A 10,000-nucleotide genomic window follows, 5' to 3' on the forward strand; every position below is an offset into this window, starting at 1 on the left:
CTGGCTCTCCACCTGCTGGAGACAGTGGACTCACTGCAGGACGAGTGAGGGGCAGGGTGTGACAGAGTGGGGTATGTGTAGGAAAGAGTGAGATGTGGGGAGAATGAGTGAAAGATGGCGACTGAGAGTGGCCACTTTCTAAGCACAGGTGTTGCGGGACAGGCTCATGTTCTCATGTTCACGTCTCCTTTTTGGCTTTTCCATTCAGCATTAATCATTAATATAAAAATCTGAACCATCCATGGCCGCAGATAGGCCAAATGGGGAAAATGTGTAAGAAACATTTCAGTAGTGCAGTTTCACACACGTGGACGCAGTCGAAACGATTTAGTATCAAAAAGCAGGAGCACATGTCTGGTGAGGGGATGGGTGAGAGACAGACGCCATTGTTGTATTTCTATAATTATGGACAGCATACGGAGGGACATCTGAAAGGGCAAAGCTAAAATCGCTCTGCTGTCTCTACGTGCAGTACTTTAGCATATACAGTAGGCGTTATGAGCATAGCATGACCAAAACCACACGGACTTGGGCTCATTTAAGATGAGACTTACACAGCGACATGTATGAAGTCTGTGATTAATTTGTTTCGTTTCACAGGTGGAGAGGCTTCGCTTTCTGTTCTGGTGTATCACTGCCCTTGCCATCTGGAAATGATTTTGTATCATATATATATATATATATTTTCCCTCTTGCTTGTATTTCTTTTCAAGGTTATGGTTTATCCTTGTCTGTAATGCCAGCGCGTTTGGACTGTCTGCCATGGGAAAGCTCCTCTTCCTGTTGAGAGGGATTCTGTCTCTGTGATAACATTTGACACTGTGCTAATATGAGTGTCGGCACAGGTCCCCTCACCTGTCTGTCCTGTCCAGCGTTCTTCTTTTTCATTGTCTTTTGCTCTGTCAGAGGACTAGCGTCTGTTATCATAAACGAGAAATGCAATGAAATGTGCCTTTTGTGGTTTGTGTTGAACTCTGCTCTGACTGAGACAGGACAGGACCAGGTTTAGACCATGCAGGGTCTCAGTGGTGAAGGTACTGGACTAGTAATCAGTTCATGTCCCACCACCGCCAGGTCCCTGCACAAGACCCTTAACCCTCAATTACTTATGTTCAGTCAGATGGTTTGTATATCAAATCAGTGGGCCTCTGCTTAAAATGTGCCACTTTACAACTAGGCCGAGTTTTACAAATTTAGGCGAACTGTTCATATACAAACGATTTTCATGCTTAAAACCTTTACTACAATGTCATGGAAAAGGTGTGACTAAAGTGGAGGGTGAAGGGGAGGGTTATGTTTCAACTCGATGAACCCTAAAGTTTAAATATGCCTTTTATTCAATGTGGTTGGTGTATAGGGAAAAGCAGTTAGACAGTACAGCACCTGTTGTGGAGGTAAAGCCAGTACAACCAAGAACAGTAAAATAATCTTCACCTTTCTTCATACACACACAGGCCTTACAGGCAGCCCTTCCTTTTGGCTTTAGAAAGAATGAAAAATTAACAGTTGGCAGTTGTCCCCTCACTGTTACTCTCACTTATTTACACACACACGTACATCCTGCCAAACATCCATCTTCAGCGATGGGTCAGGTTCTGGACTCCGGACTGACGTGGGGGTTTATGGTACCTCAAATACAGAATGATACCAAACTTGTTTTCTTATTCAAACACAGCGACTGACGTCACTGTACTAAACACTGTGTGCATGCTCATTATTTTCCCCCAGACCTCATGCAGATGTGATTTTCCTAAACATTACTTTCTAAAACTGCTGACCACATGATCTACATAGGTCCACATCAGGTAACTATGGTTATGGAACAATCCTTTGCTTTGCATGGATTGGCTGCTGTGACCGGAGGAGGAGGAGCTTTAGGTGCACGGTTGTTATGGTGACGCAAGGCTTCACTGGGCTTCCCTCACAACAGTCTGGCACCGTGGACACAGGCAGTCGGGCGTCTCTGCCGTGTGGCGTCGACATCGAGGGCAGCGCGTGAGAGAGATGGGCACTGCTGCGATGTTGTAGGTACTCTCCTCACGGATAACGCCACCTACAGGATTATCACACTCAGATTAAACTATATTACAGAGGCCCATAGCTGAGAAACCGCATGACAGATTCTAGTTCAGCTGCCTTGACTTAATAGTAGAAAACATGTTTAATAATTGCTGCTTTCTCTAATGGAAACATCCATTTAATTACATAAAGACTTGTGCATAATCTCTACAGTTGAGACAGACTATTATTTATACTTGAAACGTGTGTGTGTCAATCACGTGAGCCACTATTGATGACTTGAGTGTGTAGTCTACCACGGCTGTGCACTACAACCACTGTGGGAGTGTCGTGTTCAGCGGGGTAGCGGATGGCCTCTGACCCTCCAGGTTGATGAGAAAAGTGCCCCGGCCGGTGATGGCGTCAGCGGGCAGGTCGCGGGGGAGCGCCTCCCTCAGGGTGGTGCGGGAGGCCATCATCAGCTCTGTCAGCTGGGAGCAGGTGGAGGTGGGCTCCTCCTGTAGAGACTGAGGAGTGGGAGGGACCTACTTTTACCTTCTCTTGCCCAAAAGTGAATGTTCTGATGGCAGGGGCTTCCTAAAAGCTTCCCACACACGATCCTGTTGTATTTTTGTTTATGCCTCAGAGGAGTTTTTGTATATTTGTGACATTATAAAAACTAATTGATTCAAAGCTATACTACTTTGTGTTACCTCCATGAGCTCGAAGAGGAGGCCGGGCTCGATGGCAACGGTGAGGTCATACTCCACAGCATTGCGTCCTGGGATAGAGGACAGGAAGGAGTCTCTGATAGCACACGCCCCCTCCACGGCCTCCTCCAATCCTGGCTTCCGCCACACGGAACTGCTCTTAATCCAGCCACTCTGGAACAGGGTCTCACCTTCTACACCCATACAGAGAGAGGGAGAGAGCGTGAGCATGCTAAGCAGGGAGAACTGGTCATCTGTCTCACACTCAGTGCTGGTAGACAGGTGAGAGATCTACTACGTGATGCACATGGGGGGGACCGTGCGCACCATCATGCCCAGGTGCATACTGATACACCTCCTCGGCCAGGTGAGGCAGGATGGGAGCGATGGAGCGCGTCACACCATCCAGTATCTCCTCCAGAACCGTCTGGCACGATCTCCTGCCCAGCGAGTTCTCAGCATCACAGTACAGCCTGGGACAGAAACGCCAAACACCACGTCAGCTACGTAATGGCACGTTACTGTGCTGACATTTTCTTCCTTTCCTCCCCCATCAACACACAGCTCAGCTCTGACCACCAACCAGAGACGCCACCGTGCCACGCGAGGGTAAAACCCGGAAGACATCCTCACACTCTGAACCTAATTACACTCAACCCGGACCAGACCTTGTGAACACAGCATCAATACGATGAGGAAGGAAGCCATGACAGCAGTGTGTATTTTTCATTTCATCAGCCGAGGACGTCTGTTGTGCTGGTGTGTCGTTAAGCTAGGGGTGGACTGGGTTCTCAGGTGGTTATGAACTCAGAGGTTAAAACTTTAAATCCAGTGTGGAAAACATATTGGTTGATGATATTTCGATTAATGAACCTGGTAGTGTAGGTGGTGAGGGGTGGGTCTCACCTGTCCTTGATGATGCTGAAGTAGAAGCTGGACAGATCTCTGTTGATGAAGGCCTGCAGCAGACGGATCACCCGACCAGAGTCAAACTCACTGTAGGCGTCGCTTACCTAAACACACATGCACACACAGTTAAACACGAAGTCAGGCTGGTCATCTAAAAGGTCTCTACTGGAGCATCTTGACAGATACCCATGGCCGCTCTACTGCTGTACCTTGATGCTGTACTCCCGGAGCAGGTGCAGGAGGTACTGGTCTATGTAGTGCATGTGTTTGGGGTCCACAGCCTGCGTCTGAGGGTCAAATCCTTGCAGGTTCCCCAGCATAAACCTCAGTGTGTTCCTCAGCTAATCACAGAGACACACTTTAAGAAACACATTTAAATATATATATTCTATGTTAATCTGTAATATATCTTAGAGAAACCCTGGAAAATGAGAGCGCAGAATAAAAATACAGATTATAAATGTATAAGAACACATGTAAAAACATGTCAGTAAGGTAAAAACACATCAGTGATGCTAAATTACACTCAGTGTGGGATGATTCCACATTTACAGCATTTGGGAGACAGCCTTGTCCCAAACAACAAACAGGTAATCTATCAAATACATGTCCTCATATGAACAATAATACCATCAGGCTACAGCCCTGGACAAGACGACGATGAAATATTGTCTTTAATGCATCTTCAAGTGGTGCTGGTCGACCCTTGTTGTAAGTCCATCCCCCCCATGAGCCTGCCGTCTGCCATAGGTCCCCTGCCATAACCCCGCCTCAGGAAGCAGGTGGGTGTGGCTAACCTTGTAAATGCTGTCTCTGGCTGTATTCAGCGTCTTGGGGCCAATCTGGACATCAGAGAACACGTTGGATTCTGCCACCCACCACCTCAATACGTCTGCGCCATACGCAGGAGACAGGACTGGATCCTGAGAGAGAGGAGTCGCCACACATGACCGACTGCAGACATGAGGAGGACCGGGCGGATGCTATCTAGAAGGGTGAGGGACATGGCCTGGATGGACAGCTGGTTAGACTGACGGCTTCATGCACAGAGGACGGGCTGCGGTGCGGGAGTTCAGACGTTTGGCCGAACAGGTGGGTGTGCGGAAGTGTCTGAGTTTGAGATTCGCTGCCTGCTGCCCTACCGGTCCACCGTTGATGACGATGTCAGGGTCAATCACGTTGCCCAGAGATTTGGACATCTTGTCTCCTTTCTCACTGACCACAAATCCATGGACCACCAGAGCCCTGACACACACACACACACACACACACACACACACACACACACGTGTGTATTTGTGTGCAAGTTAAGATGTTTGTGTATGAATATTTTACCTGTCTAGCTTTATACACCCCACCACACACACACACACACACACACACACACACACACACACACACACACACACACACACACACACACACACACACACACACACACACTCACTCACTTGTAAGGTGCTTTGTTGCGAACAGCCACGCTGGTTAGCAGAGATGACTGGAACCAACCGCCAAGCTGATCCTTCCCTTCTATACACACATCAGCATGGGGGTCTGAAGCTGACACACACACACACACACACACCCACCCCACAATTAATATTCACTACACCCTTATTAATAATACAATCTATTAATCGCCAATTGTTAATTACATTTATACCAATAAAGCCATTTGAATTTGAATATAAGGGGGAAAAAGAGGTTTAGCACTATTAATATTAAGAGTTTTATTAATCGCTTTGGCAACAATTGTTGGATTACAGTTATCTGAATTTCTGAGAGAAGGACAGAGAAGAATATGGAGCGTCAAAGAGGGCGACAAGCGGCAAATCCACACGTGAAAAATGTGCACATGCTATGTGGGAGGGAGAGAGAGAAAAAATAAACAGGGTGACAGTGATCACTCCCTGCCATAAGTTCTGATTTCTGTTCTTATAAACACCGTTAGGGAAACATTATAGGTCTCACTATTGCTTAAGACATTGCCTCATTTTACAGCAAGAACCTCTGGCAAAAGCACTCAGAACAGAGAGATATTTTGATCAGAGGTGCATCTTCACATGTAAATCAACCTAAGAAGCATGTTTACCTACAGACACTAGTCACGACAAAACCATACACGACAACCAAAGCCACTTCCTACAAGAGCAGGAAGTCTTGAAAACCCTCAAGTAGTTTTGGATTGATAAACAGAAATAATAAACTAAACATTAAACTTGGCTTTTGAGGAACTGGCAGGATTCCAGTGTTTGACCATTAACTGCTTACTGCAGCTTTAATGGCATCCTACATACTGAAAGACATCCCACATGCCCATGTCCAGATCTACCAACAATTGCTTACTGCAGCTTTAAATGTAGCTATGACATGCTTTCCGCATGCAGGAGTTAAGCAGCAAGAGAAACCCGGGAAGAGACACAGTTCGTGTGTGTGTGTGTGTGTGTGTGTGTGTGTGTGTGATTGATTGATTGATTGGTGGATTATTGGATTAATACACAGAGGTCTCCATCATCGTTATTGCTACTGTCAACCTTGTGCTGCTGCACTGGTGAGGCTGAACCAGCCACGCTTAGACTGGGGAGACGAGCCTGGATCCTCCAACACTGAGGAGATACACATGAATAGTGCTACCATTCAACTACACCCCCCCCTGCTGAGGATACACACACATGAATAATGCTACCATTCAACTACACACACACACACCCACTGAGGAGTCACACACATGAATAATGCTACCATTCAACTACACACACACACTAACCTGACCCACCGTGTAATACAGCAGCCCAGGATGTTCCACTGTCAAACCATATATCCAACACGTCCTCTCCACGCTCATAATCTGTCACTGATCCTGCATTACTCTGAAACACACACGCACACACACACACACTTCAATGACAGAACATTTACTACATAAATAAATCCTATTTCCTCATAACCAGAAAACAGTTCATTGGTAACACCCAGGAATGAGACTTAGTTCAGTGATGGTGAACAACAAAATCGGCACAAATATCCCACGATCCATGGAATCAACCTTTTGTCTGCTCGATCATCGCTGACACACTCGCACGCACTCGTCTGTTTACCTTTTTGAGGACGTCAGCAGGAAGCAATGCTTCCAAAGGCTCCACCCACCAGCTGTCACTTCCTTTCTCTTCGAACACCTTGGCAACGTGAGCCACTGTGTACCTGCCAATCATACGAGCAACATCAACACAGCCTTACACATGTCAGAGTCCAAACCCCAGTCCAAGATGACATTCTAGTGTGTGCGTGTGTGTATGTTGCAGTACTTGTTGAGTAGTGCTTCTCCTGTTTCTCTGTGGTAGAACACTGGTATTGGTACACCCCAGCTCCTCTGTCTGGAGATACACCAGTACGTCCGTCCATCCAGCTTGGCCATCAGAGTGGCCCTGGCAGACTCAGGTATTACCTTTACCTTCTGCAGGGATTCCTACACACACGCACACACACAGATTTTTTATATATTTATATATAAAGAGAAAAGATCCTTGAGGTAGAACATCCTTGGGCAGAAAATATAAATCCTTACAAAGTCAAGTGTATTTCAGGCCAAAACTCTAACTGTTAGTCACTTCAGTAACCTTCTGAACAAACTGGACTTTTTAGAGCTGTTTTTATACTTTATACTTTTATACTTGAGTGCATCTACAATATCAAAATTGTACTTTTTATAATATGTCACAATCAACTAACGTTCCTCCAGTTACACTCCATTATCACTTTAATTCAACGCAAGATTTGTGCTTATCGTTCAACTCCTGGTTACTGAGATCCCTAGAGAGACGACCACGGAGTGGCACCATATTTCAGTTAAGAAAACAAACTGGATAACAGGAAATGCGCAGACATAATGAACAGCAGACAGGTGAGATTTCCCATTTAGAGGTGAGGGGAGCCTCTACTCTGGTGCATTAGGATTCCTGCAGCTATAGAGAAGACGAGGGCGGCTACAGAGAAGCAGTGAGCCATGGCGAGATGATGACCCCAAATGCAGCGTTAATATTAAAAAGTCAAATGAGTAGTACTGTTGGGCCGAGAGCTGCAGATCCAGCCACAATTCCACCGTGATGCTTGTTGTACTCATGAATAATATCTCGCTGATATCAAACGCCTCAAGCAGCTGTAATGCATGGCATACGTTTGTTAGCTTGTTAGCCAGTCCCACGTCGAATACTGGGCGAATACTGGGCGTATACTGGGCGAATACTGGGCGAAGTCACGTCTCAGTCACATCCAGTACCTTCCAGCGCTATTAGTGTAGATCTTTAGTGAAGATATGGTGGCTCATTTGAGTGAGACAACAGTAAGCAGTATTATTACAATTCCTTTGAAAAGATATCAGGTTTTGGACATGTTTGATTTGGTGTTTCTGTGCTGCCACAGTCAGGTTAAGACTTTGCACTTCGGTTTTCATTATTAAACAGATCTGCTCTTGGACTTTGATTAGGATTTTTACTAGATACTCTCACTTTTACTCAAGTAATAATTTCAATGAAAGATTTAATTCTACTTGAGTAATTTTTTATTTTAAAAGTAACACTTAAATACTTTTTTATCTGAGTGCAGCTTTTGTCTACTTTACCTCAACCTCTTACTAGACTCCCAAGGCTCAACCTCAATTTCTATACTCTGTATAAAACTTCACTTTTTCACTACTGAAGCTAAAGAAACAATGCAAAATCATAGCAGGACTTTTAATTTGAAAAGTGTGACCTTTCAGCCCTGTGATGTTGGAGTGTGGTGTTTGTGAGGCTCACCTTGGCCTTGTCTTTGAGGTTGGCTGTGTTGATGAACCACTGTTTACTGGGCCTAAACAGCACCGGCGTCTTACTCCGCCAGTCGTACGGGTAACTGTGCACACACCACTCCTCCTTCACCAGTGCACCGGCGGCCTGCAGCATACAGATCACTGACGCACGCGCACGCACACACGACAAATATATTACATTATTTATTTATTTATTTTTACATTTTGTACAAATCCCTACTTCTCAGTGTAACAGAGTAATCAGACATAATTGTGCGGCTGCCCTTCTACATCCGTTGGGATCAACTCAGTCAAGCCAAGTGTTAACTACATTAAACTCTTAAACTCCAGGATAGCTGTTTAGTTATTAATCTTAACATGTTAGTCAGTAACGACTGTGAATTATTTAGTATCGATATATAATAAGAAAAGCATTTAGTTACAATAAAAATAAAAGTGTGTAGACCATCTGGCGCCTTGTGGAAACGAAAGGGGTTACAGGACAGAGCTGGCGTGTTGCGTCTCGTGACCTACGCTATGCCCAGGTCTCTAACCTGTGTCTGTACCCTTGTCCAGCACAGCCTGGCCCTGGAGATCTTTCCCAGCAAGCTCATTAAACCTTCCCTCCTCATCCACCATGCAATCCTACATAAGGCGAGAAGAGAGAGAGAGAGAGAGAACAAAGAAAAAGGGAGTACAGAGGCGAAAGGTCACGAGGGTAATCTATCTATTTAATCAAACTATCTATTTAATCAAACTATCCACTGTGATTGGTCCTTCACAGCTTCACTGATGTACCACTGGCAGGCTGAAGTGAGTGGCAACACTATAGTCCTCCATGCCATGGGCAGGAGCAGTGTGAACCAATCCTGTTCCTTTGGCCATGGTCACATGATTAGCTGGCAAGAGCGGCACCTCCTTCCCAGAGATTGTGGGATGCTGGCAGACTCCGCCCTCCAGATCAGACCCTAGACAAAATAAATATGGGGGACAGAGAGAGAAGATTATAACGTACAGTGTAACGAGAGGAAGAGAAACAGTTTGCCATTTTCAGTTACAGTTTTCAACAATACTAATAACCATATTTGAAATTGCATTACTGTACATTATGAAAAACCACCAACACAGACAGAACTATTCCCTTCAACCTCCCACGCAAATATGTACCAACAAATGTGGTCACATTCTGTAAGTCAGTGCCCAGTGCAGAGGTCAGACTGGCAATACGCTCCGTGGCCACTAGGAGGAGCTGCTCACTATCCACTCTCTTCACCAAAGAGTACCTGTGGAGAAGACGTGTGTGTGTTAAGTTTACACAATATTTGCCTGATGTGTAGCGATAGGGCAGGCAAGTGCGTGTGTGCATGTGTCTCTAACGTCATGTGGACGACTCAACGTCAGATTCAGTGTGCTTTGTCTCGGATTATCATCTGGTTGGAGAAGGTAGGCTCTGAGTTCACTTACTTTTGCTTTAGATTCTGTGAAATTCAAGGCTTGTTGTCTAAACCTAGTTGTTAGTTGCTTGTTAGCTATAATTACTCACTACCGGTGTAGTTTCGCCTTAGGTGTGAATTGAGGGCCAGGCTCAGCATTTACTGAA

The 10,000-nt window shown here is 45.5% G+C and overlaps 2 protein-coding genes across 5 annotated transcripts in view; one reads left to right on the forward strand and one right to left on the reverse strand.

Moving 5' to 3' along the window:
• rab3gap2 (RAB3 GTPase activating protein subunit 2 (non-catalytic)) overlaps positions 1-947 on the forward strand; it is a 17,870-nt gene extending 16,923 nt beyond the window's left edge. For both annotated transcript variants that reach the window (XM_027028781.2, XM_027028782.2), the window contains exon 35: positions 1-947. This exon is cut by the window's left edge and continues 102 nt beyond it. In XM_027028781.2, the coding sequence (XP_026884582.2) occupies positions 1-48 (48 nt within the window). In that variant the 3' untranslated portion in view covers positions 49-947.
• Positions 948-1,314: 367 nt separating this feature from the next.
• iars2 (isoleucyl-tRNA synthetase 2, mitochondrial) overlaps positions 1,315-10,000 on the reverse strand; it is a 17,953-nt gene continuing 9,267 nt past the window's right edge. The window contains exons 8-23 of one of the 3 annotated variants that reach the window (XM_027028787.2): positions 9,568-9,683; positions 9,199-9,368; positions 8,955-9,045; positions 8,411-8,562; positions 6,923-7,083; positions 6,716-6,818; positions 6,394-6,487; positions 5,069-5,171; positions 4,760-4,862; positions 4,415-4,540; positions 3,827-3,958; positions 3,615-3,721; positions 3,036-3,181; positions 2,712-2,902; positions 2,381-2,525; positions 1,315-2,053 (exon numbers count right to left, since the gene is read on the reverse strand). In XM_027028787.2, coding sequence (XP_026884588.2) covers positions 1,908-2,053; positions 2,381-2,525; positions 2,712-2,902; positions 3,036-3,181; positions 3,615-3,721; positions 3,827-3,958; positions 4,415-4,540; positions 4,760-4,862; positions 5,069-5,171; positions 6,394-6,487; positions 6,716-6,818; positions 6,923-7,083; positions 8,411-8,562; positions 8,955-9,045; positions 9,199-9,368; positions 9,568-9,683 — 2,086 coding nt within the window. In that variant the 3' untranslated portion in view covers positions 1,315-1,907. Of the gene's footprint in view, positions 2,054-2,380; positions 2,526-2,711; positions 2,903-3,035; positions 3,182-3,614; positions 3,722-3,826; positions 3,959-4,414; positions 4,541-4,759; positions 4,863-5,068; positions 5,178-6,384; positions 6,488-6,715; positions 6,819-6,922; positions 7,084-8,410; positions 8,563-8,954; positions 9,046-9,198; positions 9,369-9,567; positions 9,684-10,000 lie in introns of all 3 variants that reach the window. The other 2 variants (XM_027028786.2, XM_027028783.2) reach the window with 2 other exon arrangements.

The sequence above is a fragment of the Electrophorus electricus genome, chromosome 13, assembly GCF_013358815.1.
Source record: "Electrophorus electricus isolate fEleEle1 chromosome 13, fEleEle1.pri, whole genome shotgun sequence".
Classification (NCBI taxonomy): Eukaryota; Metazoa; Chordata; class Actinopteri; order Gymnotiformes; family Gymnotidae; genus Electrophorus; species Electrophorus electricus.